The sequence below is a fragment of the Aquarana catesbeiana genome, linkage group LG03, assembly GCF_042186555.1.
Source record: "Aquarana catesbeiana isolate 2022-GZ linkage group LG03, ASM4218655v1, whole genome shotgun sequence".
In the NCBI taxonomy this organism is placed as follows: Eukaryota; Metazoa; Chordata; class Amphibia; order Anura; family Ranidae; genus Aquarana; species Aquarana catesbeiana.
In genome coordinates, this window is record NC_133326.1 from 141373930 (window position 1) to 141394365 (window position 20436).

Sequence of the window (20436 nt, forward strand, 5' to 3'; positions counted from 1 at the left end):
CATTACTTCGCAGACCCGTGTGACTAACCAATTCCGATTGAGATCCCCTAAATTTCCTGATCTTATGACCTGCCCGGCCATTTGGGCCTTTCGGCATGAAGCTATTAGGGACCTCAAGAAACAGCACTGGCACAAGATACCATCAAATCTCAATACCAGACAAATTAAAGCAATTAAATCTTTACAACAACGTTCTGATTTGGTTATCAAACAATCGGACAAAGGCGGCAATATCGTCCAAATGACACATACTCAGTATCAAACTATGTGCCTGGCTGTTCTGAATAACCACAATTGGTATAAACCCATCTCCCCTGCACTCATTTCCACTTTTGCCTCAGAACTCCGGGATCTTTGCACCTTCTATAAGGGTCATTAACAAAGATACCCTAGATTTCATGGTTCCCAAATTTCCATGTGTTCCCACCTTTTATACCCTTCCTAAAACCTACAAGAATATTCATGTACCCCCCCGGTAGACCAATAGTCTCTGGAATAGGATCTCTTACAGACAACGCCAGTAAATTTGTATATGCTTTCTTAATGCCTCACGTACGTAGTCTTCCATCTTATATACATGATACCACCGACCTTTTGAAACATATTGAGGGAATCCAGATCCCTCGGGGCACCCTGCTCATGGCTATAGATATCGAGGCTCTGTACTCGAGTTTCCCCCACGAGCAGGGTGTCCGGACGGCTGGATCCTTCCTCAGAGGACAAGAACAGACTTCTTGGCCTCTGAATCAATTAATTTTGCTAATAATACATTTTATTCTGACTAAAAACTACTTTACTTTCAATGACCAATTCTACCTACGGACTCAAGGAGTTGCTATGGGGACATCATGTGCCCCAGCTTATGCTAATTTGTATCTGGGTGGATAGGAAAGATATATAACCTCTGACAACTGTTATATATTTTTTCTTGAACATGTCCTACTATGGAACAGGTACATCGAAGACCTGTTCATAGTATGGACCAGCACCAGAGATAGACTATTGGAGTTTATTCATGTTTTAAACAACAATAGTTTTAATCTAAAGTTCACCTTTAGTTTTGACGATAGGCAGATCCCTTTTTTGGATCTGACTATCATCAATCAACAGGATGGCACAATAGGCACAGATTTGTTCCATAAACTAACGGCCGGGAATACGCTCCTACATGCATCAAGTGCTCATCCATGGCCATTAGTGCGCAGTATTGCATATGCGCAATATTTGCACCCACAAAGAAATTGTATTTTGGAGACAGATTTCTGGACTCAAGCCAACTCCTTGCGCGATCGTCTCTTACTTAGAGACTATTCGCGCACTAACCTAAGGAAAGTTTTTAATCAAGCACTAGCACATGACAGGAGCTCTTTGCTTTATACCTCACCTAAACCTCAACCAACTGATACAGTTAAATTTATTACCAAGTACTCTGCCCACCATCGACAACTCAGAAAGATATTATCCAATCATTGGCATTTGCTGACGGACCACCATGTCTTGAATAGACATGTGAGGTCTACTCCCGAACTGACTAACAGCCATTATCAAACATCTGAACAATGTGGTGACTGTCCCCTTTGCCCCAGGATTCTCGAGGGGACGAGGTTCCAGCTACCCAATGGTGAAACCTTTTCACCATGTACTTTTTCCAGTTGCGGCACTATGGGGGTAATCTACCTTATACTGTGCTGCCTTTCGAGGCAGCCACCCCTTTCTTGTATTGCCTATGTATTGGGGCTCTCCGCCCATTCAAGATGGGAGATGTGCGCTTGCGTGATGGTGTGGTCTGACGCACGCACAGTCCAGGGAGCCAGATCTGATGTCTATGAAGCAGCTTTTTTTTAAGCCCTGTGTGCATGGACCCTTAGGCAGCACAGTATCACACATCACAATGCGCTTTGGTGCATAATGATAAACACAATGTCAGTTTGTGGCATTTCAATAAAGTCAATGCATTGTAATTGGCACATTGCCCTGTTCCCTAATTACAGTGCATACCAGCAGCCTTGGTATTATGTGGTCGGCTGGTGTGAACAAGCCTTGAATCATAGTTTGGGAGGACCTCCATGGCTCAGTCACAGCAACTCTATATCTTTTAGGCTCCATTGGCGACTTTTTCATGATGTAGTTTGTCTCAGTTGTCTCAGGCTTCATCAAATCAGGCCATATTGTCATTTGGCTACAGGTGGAATCCCTTATTATTAGTTTATTCTAATATATAATATATAATATATATTAGAATATATAGCAGTGGTCTCCAAACTGTGGGATGGATGGGGCCCTTTGTTTGCATTTATCCAGCCCTTAGGACACTATCCCCCCCCCCCCATGATACAAGGTATCGTTCCTCCCACTGATACCAATGATGGGGAACTAATTCTCTGCTGATTCAAGGTACTATTCCTTCCACCAACACCAATGATGGTGCATTATTCCTTCCACCAACACCAATGTTGGGGCACTATGCCTCCCACTGATACCAATTAGGCTGTACTATTCCTCCCAGTGACACCAATGATGGTGCACTATTCCTTCCACTGATGCCAACAATGGGGCGCTATTCCCCACCAATGACACCAACTATAGTGCACTTTTCCTCCCACTGTTACCAACAATGGGGCACTATTCCTTCCAATGACACTAAAGATGTGGCTCTATTCCTCCTCCCACTGACCACCATGTCTGGGGCATTGTTTACTCCCACCGATGCTGGGACATTTTCTACTTCCATTAGCCACAGTCCAGCCACCCTAAAGTCTGAAGGACAACAAACTGGCCCTTTGTTTCGAAAGTTTGGAGACCCCTGTTATAGAAAATTGAGGGAGCATTACTTGAAATTGTTTTGAACTTTGAAAAAAATGGTGTAGCCTGGATATTTGCAACTAAAGAGATATACTGTTAGTTACCTATATAATTTTGCCAGCAGCTAAACACAACTAAAATGATTTTGTTTGGAGGCTTTTGCCTTTAGGTTGACTATTCATGGGTCAGTTAATGCTGCAAAATCAGCCACCTTAGACCTAATTCTAATTACTTAATGTTTCATCTGTCAATCTATCCGTTTCTGATAATTATGTCTTATCTTTATAAAATTTTAAATGGATAGCAAGTAACACTGGCTCAGTTGTTTTTTGACTTCATGATATTGGTATACTATGATATGCTTATTTCCACAGAGCTGCTAATAAAGTCCATGTGATACCAAAGACAGGGTACATTATACTTTAACCAGGCCATAACTTTAAACTACACACTGTAATTATCTACAGTACATTAGAATACTTAGATCCCTTTCACACTGAGGTGCTTTTCAGGAGCTTTCATGCTAAAAAAAAGCACCGGAAAAGCTCACGAAAACCTATTTCCATTAGTATCAATGAATGCTTTCACACTGGGGCAGTGTGCTGGCAGTGCGGTGAAAAAACGCCCCTCTTCATTGAAATTAATGATAAGTTCTTCAAAAGTGCCTGAAAAGCTCTTCAAAAGCACTCAGTGTTTTACTGGCAGTTTAGAAGTGCCTCAGTGTGAAAGGGGCCTTATGACAGTCGCAGTGTTAAAATGTCTCCTTGACTAAAAGCCATCATTGCTTTAATAATTACTCATAGTTGAATACTGTCACTGTTCTTACATCTTTTTTATTCGGTTTTATATTACTAGGTCCTTCCAGAGAAGCTTTCCACCAGAGTTCATCAGTAATCACTGTAACAAAAGGAAGTCATGTTATGCTGAATTGCTCTATAGATATTTCAGAACTTAACCATTATTCCTTAGTTTGGAATATTTCCAATAAAAAAGGACAACAAATAGAAAAATTAAATTTTCCACAAGTCACTCCAACACGTAATTTTGCTAATTTATCACTTTTGATTGAAAAAGCCAAAATAGTTGACAATGGAATTTACAACTGTTCTATCACGAGAACTTTACCACCTCCTTCAAAGAGTTTTTTTGGTCCTTTAATCCAGCTCCTTGTTCAAGGTAAGATAAATGTGTAAGGGGGTCCTTAGGGGGATGGTGTTAATCTCTCTTGAAGTGTTCCAAGCTTGGTCTGTCTTCTCTGTGATTGGTGGATTCCCCTAGTCAAGAGAGAGCATGTGTTGTGTGTGTTGGCTCAGTTGAGAAGAGCCTGGAGGATGAGAAGTCATGTCTATAGAGGAGTATGGCACTGATGGCTAAATTCCCCCACAGGTCATTAAGGATCTGAGGTGAGGAACAAACATCTTTGGGCCTCCATGTGAAGTAAAAGTAAAAAGGAAGCATACCTATGAAAACTTAATTATGATGTGAGACTGATGCATATGCACCTTAAAAAAACACCTGGTATTATAGGTGCTTTAGGAGTGAAAGGGGGCTGAGACATAATACACAGAGGTTGAAAGTGCAGAGATGAGTTGGACCACAGGAAAAGAAGCTGGGGCTAGAGAACATGAGGGACAGTTTGGTACAAATTATCCTACCAATATTTTGCCCAAATTATCCTACCAATATACACTATATTGGTTCAATATTGAGTTGGCCCACCCTTCGCAGCTATAACAGCTTCAACTCTTCTGGGACTGCTGTCCACAAGGTTTAGGAGTGCGTCTATGGTAATGCTTGCGCATTCTTCAAGAAGTACATTTTTGAGGTCAGGCACTGATGTTGGCTGAGAAGGCCTGGCTTGCTGTCTCCACTCTAATTCATCCCAAAGGTGTTCTATTGGTGGAGGGCGGGTAATGGTGTAGGGTTGTTTTTCAGGGGTTGAGCTTGGCCCCTTAGTTCCAGTGAAGGGCACTCTTAAGGCATCAGCATACCTAGACATTTTAGACAATTTCATGCACCCGACTTCATGGGAACAGCTTGTGGATTGGCCGCTTCCTGTTCCAACATGACTGCACACCAGTGCACAAAGCAAGGTCCATAGACATGGATGAGCGAGTTTGGGGTGGAACTTCACTGGCCTGACCTCAACCCGTTTGGGATGAATTAGAACAGAGACAGCAAGCCAGGCCTTCAAAGAAAGTTTGAAGTTTAAGTAACACTCTTTAGGTCTTTTTATAAATACGCTTAAGTTGTAATGGTGAAAAAGCTTAATATTCTTTTCTTTTTCTATTTACCTTTAGCTCCCCCGAAAATGGTTGTAAATCATGCTTTAAGTGCTAAACATGAAGTCACTGTAGTGTGCAGTCTGTTTGAATTTTATCCAGAAGATATAAGTGTAGAGTTCGAAACGACTTGTGGAAAAGTTCTAAAGCCAGTGAAAAACTCGACCTTTGTAAAAAATGTAGATGGGTCTGTTAATGCCACCTATGAGTTCTGGATGAATATTACCAGCTGTTCCAATCATCCATCAGTGACCTGTGAGGCTAATCATGTTACTGGTGTGGTCAAACATACAACTGGTCTTGCCACATATACTTGGCAAAATAACCCTACGCCCACAAGCACAGGTATGTTATGTACAATTTTTTATATTACATTTGCATCTTCCTAAATCTGAAAATGATATGCTGTAACTACATTTTCATATGATGTTTTTATCAAACTATGACTAGATGACTCGCGGTTTATAATTATGTAAAATACCTTTCTTTATTCCTGAACACTTCATTATCTCTTACTACTGATGAGTTAATGTGCCAAAATTTGATTTATCTGATTTACAAATTTAAAAAAATCTAATAATTCTCATTTTGAATTTGAATTGCAATAAAGTGAAAGATGGACTGTTAGGCTCGATTCACACCTATGCATGTTGCTTTTGAGCGTTTTTGGAGGTTTTTTTTTCATGCTTGCCGCGTTTTTGAGCCGCGTTTTTGCCGCGTTTTTGCCGCGTTTTTGCCGCGATTTGCGTTTTGCGTTTTTTTTTTTTTTTTTTTTTTTCATTTTTTTTTACAGTCTTACAAAAAAATTACAAAAAAAAAAAAAAAAAAAAAAAAAAACGGCAAAAACGCACCAAAAACGCACCAAAAACGCATCAAAAACGCTGCAAAAAAGGTGCACTTGCGTTTTTGATGCTTGTCCATTGAAAACCATAACATGCAAAACGCTGCATTTTGCATGAGAAAAAGTCCCCGACCCTTTCCAAAAACGCGGAGATACAAAAAAGCATTGATGTGAACATGTTCCATAGGAACCCATGTTAAAAAATTCCCGTGCATTTCTGCAAAATGCAAAATGCATCAAAAAACGCGCTAGTGTGAATGGGGCCTTACACTGGTCAGTTGTGGCTCTTTGGAAGGCTGCTAGGCAAGCTATCATAACCCAAATGGCCCAAACCTGTAATTTAAGGCCCCTTTTTTGTCAAATCTGATGAGGTATGTTAACGGGCACTATGTTGCACATAAGGTGTTGCATTAAGGTATGCTGGGACAAAAAATCAGACATGATGCACCACAACTTATGCAGCCTTCTATAGGGTATCGGAGAGCTGTTCTAAAATGAGTCACGCATTTGTGAAAGGGGCCATAAAGATCATGTTACCCTCAAAGTCATATGAAAGAGCCACCCCTTGACCATATATAATGGGTTTGTGAGGGGCTACCAATGTCCTTTCAGTGACATCATATCTAACAGCCCTGCAAAATGATTGACAGTGACCATTAAATATGGTCCCCAATCGACTTCAATGCATTTCAAAATTCCAATTCCACAAAATTTGATCAAATTTGGGTAAAATTTTTATTTTTCTGTGACATATGGTTACATGTTATTTTTTTGTCACATCTGCTGCATGATACCAATTGTGTGCATCTGTAGAATGCTACAACCACAAAGTAACCTTTCCATACCAAGAATGTGTAGAAGAATATATATTGACCTGAACTGATGAAGAAATTTGTTTTTTAAAAACATTTTTGGGAATATTTATTATAGCAAAAAAAAAATTGTCTTTTTTTCAAAATTGTCGCTTTTGTTGTTTCTAGCGCAAAAAATAAAAACCGCAGAAGTGATCAAATACCACCAAAAGAAAAAGCAAAATTACCAGTTAAAGAAACACAGTGCCAAATTGTAAAAAGTGCTCTGGTCAGGAAGGGGGTAAAATCTTCCGGTGCTGAAGTGGTTTTAAAGGGAAACTATGATAGATTTGGGTCAGTAGAACAAGTAGAGAAAAATCTCAGCCACCACACAAAATACAAGCTCAGCGTGTAACAGGTGATATCAGCCTTAGCCTAACTCCATCCATGACATGAAACCCCCCCCCCGGACATGTTTCTTTTAGTCAACTGACTTTTTTATCGTCACATTTGTTTATTCATTTTTAAATATAACAAAGATTGACAAATTGAGTACATGCAAGGATGGTGGTACAATATTCAATTAGCAATAAAGCTAAACATATTGATTTATGAACAGGATGAGTACATAACAATGTAAAAATGTAACTAGTAGAGCAACGAATAAATCCACAACGTTGACATCAGCAAACTGTTCAATCACACAATGCCATAGACACTGTCTGTCATCTGCCCTGTACAATAAAAACCGGGATTCATCCGTGAAGAGAACACCTCTCCAAAGTGCCAGATGCCATTGAATGTGAGTATTTCCCCACTCAAGTCGGTAACGATGACAAACTGCAGTCAGGTCAAGACCCCGTTGAGGACGACAAGCATGCAGATGAGCTTCCCTGAGACAGTTTCTGGCAGTTTGTGCAGAAATTCTTTGGTTATGCAAACCGATTGTTGCAGCAGCTGTCGGGGTGGCTGGTCTCAGACAATTTTGGAGGTGAAGATGCTGGATGTGGAGGTCCCGGGCTGGTGTGGTTACACGTGGTCTGCAGTTGTAAGGCCGTTTGGATGTACTGCCGAATTATCTGAAACGCCATTGGAGACGGCTTATGGTAGCGAAATGAGCATTCAATTCAAGGGCAACAACTCTGGTGGACATTACTGCAGCATGCCAATTGCACACTCCTTCAAAACTTGCTAACATCTGTAGCATTGTGCTGTGTGATAAAACTGCACATTTTAGAGTGGCATTTTATTGTGGCCAGCCTAAGGCACATCTGTGCAATAATCATGCTGTCCAATCAGCATCTTGATATGCCACACCTGTGAGGTGGATGGATTATCTCAGCAAAGGAGATGTGCTCATTAACACAGATTTAGAAAGATTTATGAACAATATTTGGGAGAAATAGGCCTTTTGTGTACATAGAAAAAGTCGTAGATCTTTAAGTTCAGCTCATGATAAATAGGGGCAAACACAAAAGTGTTGCGTTTATAATTTTGCAGAAGAAATAATGTGTTTATAAGTACTACACAATATTAAAAGAAGGGTGGAAAACAAAAAATAGGAGTAGATAGAGAGAAGAGGGTAGAAAAAAGGGGGGGGTGAGGTGGGGAGGGGTTTTACTACTGGTGATGCGATCCCAAATGAATAGAAAGTATAGTCAATGCAAATAGAGTAAAATTACCAAGGCAATAATAGTGTGTCATCAAAGTCTGGAGGTAAACAATGCTTAACCCAAGGAAAGCAGAGTTTCTCAAATTGACCAATTCAATCTCTTTCGATTTGCTTCCATTTTAGCATGAACAAGAGCTTTATTAGTTCTGTGTATGGTTTCAGCTAGAATTAAATATTGAGTTTCCCATGCCTTAGCAATGGTTTGTTTTTCGGCTGTTAGGAGCTGAAAAGAAGGCAACATTGATTCTGTGTGATCCCAATGGGTTTCATAGGGCTGTAGCAGGATCCGGCTGAATTTTCGGGCAATTGGGTAATCCCACCAAATATGGAGTTGAATGCCAGACTCTGAACAGCTGCAAAAACAAGCTCCAGGGTAATCATAAGCCTATTTCAATATTCTAGTGGGGACCAAATACCAACGGGTTAGCACCTTAAAGTTAGTTTCCACAGGAACATTAGAAGAAGCAGACTTGGGGGCGTGGCCGGATGTGATCGGGGCAGCACGCGTCTCTGAGGAGCTCCTGAGATCCTGATCTAATTTCTCCGATTTAGAGTGAAATTTCCTACCTTAAAGTAACACCAATCTCTGGGGGAAGGTGAGCGGACTCCGAGCATGCATTCCTCGACATCCAGAAAGTCACAGAAGCAGCTGCAGGACCAACGCCAAACACGCTCAGCGAAGGAGACGGCGAAAGACTCCGCCCCCGCCATCTTGCCTGCAAGAGAGTCTGAGAAGTGCGCCAAACACAGGACGGCAAACATGGCGCTGACCGGGAGCCCGAAGGAACCGCTTGCTGATCAGGAGGCAGTGGAAGATCAGATGCTGGCAATGGATGAGGAAGCTATAACCGGCCCAATCCTAGAAGCCATAAACCAGAGTAAGTCAGAACTCATGGGGCGCATAGATCACTTATCATCAGAGTGCACCTTGATAAGACATGACCTAGACAAGATAAGGGGCAGGCTCACCACTGTGGAGGACAGAGTCTCGGGGGTGGAAGACACTTCTCACACACAAGGCCTACATCTAGCTGAATTACAAGATCTGGTAAAATCCCTGCAATACAGGGCAGACGACGCTGAAGACCGTCAAAGGAGAAACAATATCAGGGTGGTGGGTCTGCCAGAGAGTGCTGAGGGGGAAAAGCCTACCCACTTTGCTGAGACCCTGTTCAAAAAATAGCTTTCCCTGGAGGATTTACCCCCCACCTATGTGGTGGAGAGAGCTCACAGAGTCCCTGCTGGTCTTAGACCCCCTGGTGCATACCCCAGACCTTTCCTGGTACGCTTCTTGAACTACAGAGACAGGGATATGATCCTTGCAAAATCAAGAAAAATCCCTGACTTGAAATATGAGAACACGCGCCTTATGTTGTTTCCAGATTTTTCAGCAGCCACGCAGCAGAGACGCCGCTCGTTTAATGATGTACGCAAGAGACTCAGGGAGAAAGAGGTGCAATACAGCATGCTATATCCGAGCAAACTACGAGTACAGTATAAGGGCACAGTAAAGTTCTTTGAAAATCCTATGGAGGCATGCGAATGGATGGATAAGGAACTGGTTTAAACTCCTGGAATGGTTGTTGTGATCCGATCCTCAAGTAAGAAGAGGGTTTTTTTTCTCTATCGTTTCTTAAAAGTTACGCCAGTTGGTATGGGTTAATTCTATTTTTAACCACCCAGGCCCTGCAATAATCAACATGGACACTAGTCTGAATTGTGGTTAAATGACTGCCTGGAGGTCAACTCACTCCAGCACTGATGTCACTGCTACATCCATCTTAGGAAAGTAAACAGTGGGAGAACAACACTTGACCTAGATAACCTGGATGATGTAATGAAGTCCATGGGCAGGAACACTGCTACTTACATACGGCTGGAGAAGAGGACTAAAGTTTAACAGGATATATGGTGATTGAGAAATGGGAGAAATTAATTTTACCAAAATGTGCTGTGAAAAATTACATTAGAAATAACAACAATGGCGGATAAATTAAAAATGGTCTCTTGGAATGTCAGAGGCATGAACAATAAATTTAAAAGGGCCTCAATATTCCAATACCTGAAAAAGTCTAAACCTCACATAATTCTCTTACAGGAAACGCACTTGGATGGAAATAGGATCATGTCCCTGCGCAAACCATGGATACAGAGAGCTTTACACTCAACGTATTCTACCTTTGCCAGAGGAGTATCCATTTTAATAAGCAAATCAATCTCATGTACTATTCACAGAGTCATTACTGATCCAGGGGGGAGGTTTGTGGCGGTTGTAATTGTGACAAAAATATAAGCGTAGGATAGTTTTGCCTTAACTAGATGTGGTGTGATCGTTAGAAGTAGTGTAAATGTAGATGTAGTTTAATTCTGGGTTATTAAAAATATAATATTCTATGTCAGTCATGCACATATGTTCTTTCATTAGCATTTGAAAGGGACAGAGATAGTTTTTTCTAGGATCGTAGTGACACCTAGATGCCAATAAAAGTTCCCATTAGAGTAAACATAGATTGCCACCTTCCTGAGGCTCAAAGAAACTGCTAGTCATCTTGGCTACACAGATCTGCAGGGGGCATTCACAAGGCTCTGGACAGTCTATAAGCTTTGATTAATATCAAGAGATCTAAGGAACCTATTTTATCTCTCATAAAAGCTAAAATATTAACGGCAGAGAGATGAAAATAATTCCTTTTGATCGTACACATGATGGGTTACGTGTACATGTAACTCTGTATGTTTAGCAGGTGTGGAATCCTAGAGAACCACACAAAACCGTTATATGGCGCCTGATTGCGGCAGGCAGGCAGTGATTGGTACTGTTGCGATCGGCATGATGCGCTGGTATCGGAAATCCTATCCATGACCCAGCAATCAGCGCCGTTCTGGGCCAATTTGACTCTGGTCATTTCAGAACACAAAACATTTGTGGGCTGAGACAGGAACACCCCCCCAGGGTTGATTGGCCAAGGGCTAAAGTCCAGCCCGCATCGATATTTCAATAAATTGGGTAGCCTGAGATATGGACATTGTTCTTCCACGAAGCCAGTTCGAAACTGGGGAGTTCCCACATGTTCCAGTATGCTTCTACTAACGAATAGACTTGGGTAAAGTTTATTTCTGTTTTTATCCCTTTTTATTTTCATAGCAAATTGCCAGTTGTGTGTCTTTCTGCATTTTTTGTATCTTTTTTGGTAAATCCTTTTTCTTTGTATATCTTATATGCACTGCCCACTTTCGGGATATTAAATGATAAAATTAATAAGTGACTTCTGTGTACTAAGCTAGGACTCATATCTTTGGAGAGGTTGTTGTATTTTAGTGCCTAAGTACTCGGTTTAAGTTACATGCCAATCTGTATGCAATTGCACTGTGTGTTGGCAGATTGCATGCAGATTGTAAGCTAACAGATCTGCCAGACAGAGATCTGTGTGTGTGGTGGCTCAGCAGACCAGTCTGCGGACAAACTGTTGGGTGGTGGCAGGCTATCGTTTATTGTGTGTCTGGTGTGTTGGTGTGGGGACAGTGGGAAGAGTGATTAACACCGGGGTTCAAGCTTGCAGGATAGCTGGAGGAATCCTAGAAGTGTGTAGTAATTGCTAGACTGCTCCCCAACCCTTAGAGTGCACCAGATTGTATGTATGATTCGTATCTGCCTGTGTGTGGTCAGCTAGCTGGATTGGAGTGGAGTCTCCCTCTAGTGGTGGCCAAAGGTAGTGTAGGCTGTGAAAGTACCACAGCCAGTCTTACATGCGCAGTATAAGTTCCCTCTTATTCCCTTAGTTCCTCATATACCCCGGTCACGGAACGCACGTCGCGGTTAGTTAGTCGCCGTGGGCGTGTGAATTCGTGACAGATTGGTGGCAGCGGTGGGATTTGCTTAGTACCTTAGTACATGGTTTATTCATTTAACCTATGTACTAAAGGTTGGAAGCTTGTTAGAAGCAACTGACCTACAGAAGCTCACTCAGTGCATAATTTTTGTTTTGTAGAAGACATACTTGGCTATTTGCTCCCCACCCCCTCTTGTTTTTTCTTTTCTATCTTGTATTTGGGCAAAAAACTTGGAGATGGTAACCCACGAGATGATATGCTGGTACAAGAGGCAATCCGAAGAGACCGCGATTGACCTCTGTGAGCTAAGAGGCATCAGTACAGTCGGCAAGACGAGGACCCAACTTTATGTGCGTTGATAGAGGATGACCATGAACAGTTCACCATGGCATCTAAACCCAGAGACTGTGCCATTCCAGATGACTGTGTGAGACAGCATGATTCTGTTCTCAAACCCTCTCAGCGGAAGAAATCACTACAGCAGATGAAGCAAAGAGGGAGAGAGCACAAACTGAACAGTACCCAAATCCAGCCTGGAAATGCAACATCACCTCCATCTGCATCAAGAACTACAAGAGCCAGACCTACATCTGTGGAAACCTTGAAGTGTTTTGTCTGCAACCAAGGTGGACATTACTCAAGCCTTTGTCCAAAGAGGAGGAGGCCTAGCCCACCAGCAAGTGTGAAAAGTGCTCCCCCTACTGTGTTGCTTGTTGGGGAAAATGTAGGAGACCGAGCGGATAACCTGCAGCCAGTTACCGCAAGTAACAGCGTTACAGTCGGACTCCGAGGTATGGGATCAGAGGATGTCCTAGCTCTTCCAGGATTGAGGTGCTGTGAGGATGTGATCCCAGGGGAAGCCATGTTTGTCACCGGAGGTGGAGGAGCCATCTCTGCCGTGCCTATGGCTTGTGTTTCGTTGAACCTGGACTCTGAAAGCCAAATGAAAGAAGTGGGCAGAGCAGATCCCATGTATGTAGGAGGCCATGCGGATAGCCTGCAGCTGGTTACCGCAGGTAACAGTGTTACAGTTGGACTCCAAGCTATGGGATCAGAGGATGTCCTAGCTCTTCCAGGATTGAGGAGCTGTGAGGATGTGATCCCAGGGGAAGCCATGGTTGTCACAGGAGGTAGAGGAGCCATCCCTGTCATGCTTATGGCTTGTGTTTCGTTGAACCAGGAATCTGAAAGCCAAGTGAAAGAAGTGGGCAGAGCAGATCCCACAAATGTAGGAGGCCGTGCGGATACCCTGCAGCTGGTTACCGCAGGTAATAATGTTTCAGTCGGACTCCGAGATGTCATCTGCAAAAAAAACATACTTTATGATGACATCCAGCTAATTCAATACCTTTTATGTTTGGATCAGATCTATTTAAATGGGCCAGAGGTTGAATGAGGAGTGCAAATAGGAGGGAGGAGAGAGGACACCTTTGACGGGTGCCTCTTCCAATAGGGAAAGGGTATGATTTAAAACCAGCATATTTGATAAATGCATTTGGCTTGTCGTATAAGGGTGAAATCCACTTCAAAAAATGCGGTCCAAACCCCCATTTTTGAAGAATATATTGTAAGCATTGTAAGTATGGCCATGAGACAGTGACAAATGCTTTTCTTACATCAAGCGATAAAAAACACGAAGGTAGACGTCTAGATTTAGCAACATGGGCATGAAAAAAAGCTCTACGAATATTATCACTTGCTTGGTGCAAGGGGTAAACCCAACTTGATCTTGATGAACAAGTTTGCCTATTACTTGATTCAAGAGGGTCGCAAGTATTTTAGCTAAAATTTTATAGTCAATAATAAGAAGGGAAATAGATTGGTAATTTGTCCAAGAGGTTGTATTAGATTTAGATTTGGGAAGCATGAAAATTATGGCCGTTAAGGATTCTGAACCAAAAGAGAGTCCCCTAAATAACGTATTGAAGGCCTCAGTTAGGATAGGAGATAATATATCAGAACATTTCTTGTAGTAGGAAGCAGAAAATCCATCTGGTCCAGGACTTTTATTAAGTTTTAAAGCATTAATAGCCACGATGACTTCTGTTGCAGAGGTAGAACACTCAAGTCGTTCACGGTGGGTTTGTGAGAGTGTTGGAAGGGTAATTTTTGAAAAAAGGGAATCAGCAGCAGCATGGTCAAAATTATTATTGGGCGAATATAATTCAGCAAGATTTGAGCGGAATGTGTGTATAATTTTGACAGGGTTACTTGGATATGAATCACGGTTTAGTTTGAGTCACACAGATGTTGTAGGTTTTTGCAGTGAGCGTAAGGTTTGAGCTAATAGGGTTTGTTTGCTTTGAGGTAACAAAGGTGTAGTGATTTACGTATTAATTTTTCCTGCAGTGAGAAACAGGCCGAATTCTAAACGGGCTCTATCAAGCTTTAGTACAAGGGAGGGAGAATTTTGGAATCCATCTTGACATAGATATAAGGCATTTTTTAATTTTTGGTGTAGAAGCTTACGCTTACGTTTGAGAAATGATGCTTGCCGGATAAGCTTACCTCAAATTACATGGGCTTTATGAGTGAGAGGAAATATCTGCAGAAGTGTTATTAATGAGATAGTCATTGAGAACATGTTTAATATCTAGAAAATGGGATGGAGGAGTTAGAATGGAATCATTAATGCACCAAGACGAATCCTGGGATCTCAGGATAGGGGAGGAGATGGTAGTACAAACTGTACTATGATCGGACCAAGTAAAGGGCGTAATAACTGATGATAGGATCTCTGGGGCAATGCCAACACTTAGGAAATTATGACCAATCCTAGAAAATTATTTGTGTGGATGGGAGTAATATGTAAAGCGTTTACGAGCTGGATTGAGCTCACGCCAAGAGTCTAATATGTTATGCTTAGAGATAAGTTGCTGAAATGAAAGCTTAGGGGAACAGGAGGAGGGAGAAGGGGGAGATTTATCCAAGAAGGGAAAAAGAACTTGGTTTGAGTCTCCACATAATATCACTGTACCTAACTTGTGTGAATCAATTTCATGAAAAATATGGGAAAGAAATGGTAATGGAAGTTTATTAGGAGCATAATATGATACAATAGTTACAGCAACATAAGAAATGTGCCCAATAAGAATGAGTAGCGGCCTTCAGGATCTTTAATTTCAGATGAAAGTACAAATGGGGTTGTACTGTGAATAGCTATAAGAACACCTTGTTGTTTAGTAGCTGCCAAGGCTTTTTATACCTGTGGATAAGAGGAACTGAAAAACTTATGAGTAGAGTGTTTAGTAAAATGGGTCTCCTGTAGGCAAAGAATGTGAATGTTTGCTGTGGCAAGTGAACAGAATGCTTTAGTGCGTTTTTGTGGTATATTAAGACCTTGGACATTTAGGGTTAAAATGTTTAAGGGGTCCATATTGGTAACATAAGAAGTTGCCTAATAAAAAGGTTAAGTTCTGACAGTAGGATCACATACAATTCAGTATAGGGGGTAAGGAAAAGGAAAGGCTGGAAGAAAAGGAAAGGAATGGGCTCTTGTCGAGCAGATATTACTAAGATTTGTAATAATAAAGAGAACTAATAGCTTAACAGAACGGCATACTGGGGGAGTGACAATCGGTCCACCAGAGGCCAAAGAGCTACCATCAGAAGCCCACATAATAATGGGGATCCGAGGGTAGCAAACTGGAGGCACAAAAACACCACCAAAGGGAACACTGCCAACAATAAAAAGTAATACATAAATAGAAATGATAGCATTGACCCATTGTCCCAAATAGTTCCATACCCATCAATGTGTCATGAGAAAGCATATGAAGAGGGATGGAAGGGATGGGGTATACAAGTGACAAAAAACATCACAGAAAACATTCAAAAAAAGAATAATAGCTCGAGGCTACGTAAAGAAATATAACAAACAACTTGCTGCTGTCAGCAAAAAAAGAAAATAGATCAGCAGAAAAGTAAGGAGTTAAACAATAGAAAAAAGTTTGCATCGAGTGAGCTCTAAACTGGTAAGACAAAAAAAAAAAAATTTACCAAACATCTAGTTAATTGGAAGTTAAAGATATAACAATACCTGACATCAGTCCATAGAGTCCTCAGGAGTTAGCATAGGAGAAGAAAAACTACCACGTTTTGATTGCCCCTGGCGACCTTTATTTCCTTCAGCACCAGCTGATTTTTGCAGGGAACGGGTAACCATTCAATTTTGTGCATTGCTTTGGTTGAGAAGGCATTCTAGAAGCTGAATGTTTTGTAAAGAAGATTGGAGTTCTTCAGCAGAACGGCAGACATATTTAGATCCTTGGTAAGTGAAGTGAATCGAAAATGGAAAGCCCTATTGATAAGTGATTTGATGTCGCTGTAAAAACTTGAAGAAGTGGCTTCAAAGCCAGATGCTTAGAGATGGTTAGCTGAGATAGATCAGAAAAATGTTGATAGATATGTCCCTGGAAAATCAGTGAATCTTTTGCTCTAGCTGCAGCTAGAAGTTGTTCCTTGGTACAGAAATAGTGAAATTTGGCGATATCACAAGTGGATTTCTTCAGCAGAACGGCAGACATATTTAGATCCTTGGTAAGTGAAATGAGTTGAAAATGGAAAGCCCTATTGATAAGTGATTTGATGTCACTGTAAAACTTGAAGAAGTGGCTTCAAAGCCCGATGCTTGGAGATAGTTATCTGAGATAGATCAGAAAAAGTTGATAGGTATGTCCCTGGAAAATCAGTGAATCTTTTGCTCTAGCTGCAGCTAGAAGTTGTTCCTTGGTACAGAAATAGTGAAATTTGGCAATATCACACGGTGGTCCATTAGCTTTGCAAGGTGTGAGGGCTCTATGAACCCTCTCCATCTCCATTCGTTCGACTGGTATGGAAAGCTGTAGTTCCTGAAACATGGATGGCATAGAGGTTTGCAAATCAGTGACAGATTCAGGTATTCCACGCATACAGATATTGGAACGCCGGGCCCTATTTTCTTAATCTTCTAAAGGAGATTGAAGGACTAAGTTTTCCTCTTTGAGGTTTTCAAATTCAACTGCATAAGCTTGGGTGTTATTTTCAAGTATATCAACCCTCAGTTCAAGATTTGCAGTGCGTTGGCCCAGTTCTCTGATTTCCCTAGTCAGACTGTCTGTAATATGATCTGAGGTCTGTTTAAGGGCTTTGTGAAGCATTTTTTTCAAATTGCCTCAGAACAGAAGAATGAGCAGGGTCTGTAAAAAATGTGATTTGTGAAGTTTGTATAGATGGATCTGAGTCATATTCCCCCTGTGTTGCCAAATATACCTAAGAGCACTGAGAGAATTTCACTAAGTGTGAGATGAGGGGATGCAGCTAGTGCCATTCTGACTGAAGCATGAGGCAGCACTTCTTTGTTATTTTTTGCCTTCATTTTCAAGCGAGAACTCCCAAGAACATTAAGTGGCAGGGGTTATTAGCAGACCGAGTAACAATATTTACCAGGTTAAGCTGAGCCGGGATACGGTATAATACGGCAGAAACTTCCCTTCAGAAGCAGAGCTCTAAGCTGTCATGTCTGATCAGACTTTTTTCAATAGGAGTTAGAAAAAACTGGAAAACATCTGAAATGGGATAAGAGCTCTACCTGATAGCTGGGTATAACAATACAACATAAGCATATGCAATATTTACTATTTACTTGACCATAACAAAGAATAATTAGGAATGTATACAACACCCCAATACAGTATGTTCCGGCAAGGTGCTGCTTTTAGTAGTCCCAGGCACATACAGCTCTTACAACAGTGGATGTCAAGTTATGAGCTAAAGGGGGCCTCAAATGCAGCCCCTGACATCACGTCAAACTGCAGACCTAACAGGGAAAATGAGGATCAGAGAGTGTGGACATGCTACATTTTTGTCTGGTGATATGTTATAAAAGACAAAAACGAAACTGGGAACACATTACATGAGGCTAGTAGAGATCAATGCTATTACCCTACTCCATGTTTCCACTTCAGACTGCTGAGGTCCAAGGGCCACACATCACATAAAGGGATGCAGGTTGAACACCATAGCCTTACAATCTTTTAGTGCAGACCCATCCAACAATGAATCCTCTTCTTACCACATCCTCTATTAGAGACAGTTGTTCTCAGCCAATTTAAGGTGATGCAATTCATTAAAGACATTCTACAGCTGACAGAAAAAGACAGACCGAGTGCACATAACTTTATACTATGACCACAGCAGAATTTTTCCTGCCTGGAGTTGTTCTTTAAAGAGCAGAGAGATTGCTATGTTAGGAGATATTTGTTTTCTTATAAATTGTGTTGTAATGTGGACCTAAAAAATAAAGTACTGTACAGAATGATTACAAAAACCAAAATCACATTTTGTTTAATTGGTAACATCCTCAGTGATAATGTTCCACAACCTAATTTTAGATCCTGCTGTCCAAGATGTTCAACTAATGTTGTACACAGTTGGTGGAGTCCTGTTGTCACTGCTTCTGTTTTTCTTCTTCTACAGAACTGGTAAGATGTTTTAATATTTAACTTTGCAATAAGCATTTTGTGTTAAAATGGGGGAAGCTCACCAAAACTTACAGTTATAAGTGGATTTATTTGGATTCTAGAGAAATAATCTTCCAGGAGAAATCCCGCTTTTGATATCACCTTTCATGGAGTCTTCTGTGCTGCATTTGTGGTGAGCTTCAGCATAGTGCAGCAGCATTAAACACTCATAGTCCAGAAGCAGTAACAGAACTTTATTATAAATGTAGTTCAAACCAGTACAACTACCCAGTGGGAAGTCAACCCAACTAAGTGGACTTACAGTATGTTGCAGCGAACAGTGTAGCAGCGGGTTTCTGATGCACTAACAGTGTCTCGGGGGGATGGAATGTGGTCTGGTCAGTCTGTGCCCAAACGGGGAGGTTTCCAGGAAATTAACGTGTCCCCGCTCTTTGCCTACTCATCTGGAACCTATCCCTACTGCTAATACTGTCCCTGACAGGCAGGTGACCTGACTCTACACTACCTGCATGCAAAATGCGCACCAAGCCTGGGAGCCAGGGTCTTAAATAGACTCTTCCTCTTCCAAGATGGCCACCGGAGTCACGTGGGGCAGCAGCATCTAATCTTATAGCTTCCCCAGTGATCCAGGAAACCATGGAGGAACCATGTTGCTCTTGATTTCCTCTCCCTCTGCAAATCCGATGTGGTTGAGTGCCACCTGCAGTGGAGAAAGTAGACTATACCTGCCTACACGTTCACTAGCTCTCAAACGTTTTGGAGATACCAGCTATGACATCACATACCATGTTGTTGATGAGCTTTCATACAAATTGTAAATATGAGTATAGAGTAATTTTACCTGAACGATATATACCAAAATTGAGAAAGGTCAAAACAATAGTGGTTAACAATCCAGATAGAATTGTGAAGAACTGCTAGCACCAAATATAGGATACCCTATCACAGTGACAGCGAACCTTGGCACCCCAGATGTTTTGGAATTACAATTCCCATGAAGCTCATGCACTCTGCAGTGTAGTTAAGAATGATGGGAAATGTAGTTCCAAAACATCTGGGGTGCCAAGGGTCGCCATCACTGCCCTATAATAAATCAACATATATAGACACAAAAGTGCTGCGCTACTCCCTGAGAGATCACAGACGAAATTTCACAAGTACTAAAACCATGAAACCTTAACATAAATGACAAAACATCCAAATTAATGTAAGTAACAGGAAAATATTAAACAAATAAGTAAGAGGATTGGCATTCACCCAGAAAGATCCTACAATATACATGTAGCAAACTTTTTTAATACCCCCGAAGGAGCTGCTAATAATTTTCTTCAGACTTAAGGTTACCATCCTCACAGTGTTCATCATAGGGGTACTTATCACTTGCTCAATTGAAACACTGGCTCCAACACTTAGGCCTTTTTTCCAAGTATTATTAAAGAACAAAATATGCAATAGTAAGGTAGAGGGTGAAAAGGGATTCAGGTTCCTTGGATCTTGTGGTTTGAGGTAATTTCTATATCCAGCGAATAGCACTTCCACAGCTGGATTCAACAACCACCGGATAGGTCTCTCTCACTGACCTAGCAGCCGATGTGATGCTCGAACACGGTCTCTGCCACAGACCTTGCAATCTTGAATGAACTGATTGCTGTGATTAACATGGTCTCTGCCACAGACCTTACAATCTTGAATGAACTGATTGCTGTGCTTGATCCCAGATGTGTCTCCGACTAAGTTCCCAGGCTCTTCTCAAGAT

The 20436-nt window shown here is 41.4% G+C and overlaps 1 protein-coding gene across 1 annotated transcript in view; it reads left to right on the forward strand.

Moving 5' to 3' along the window:
• The first annotated feature begins 5106 nt into the window (after nt 1–5106).
• Nucleotides 5107–20436, forward strand: part of LOC141134480 (uncharacterized) — a 44605-nt gene continuing 29275 nt past the window's right edge. The window contains exons 1-2 of the mRNA XM_073624004.1: nt 5107–5429; nt 18591–18680. Of these exons, the coding sequence (XP_073480105.1) occupies nt 5114–5429; nt 18591–18680 (406 nt within the window). The 5' untranslated portion in view covers nt 5107–5113. The remainder of the gene's footprint in view (nt 5430–18590; nt 18681–20436) is intronic.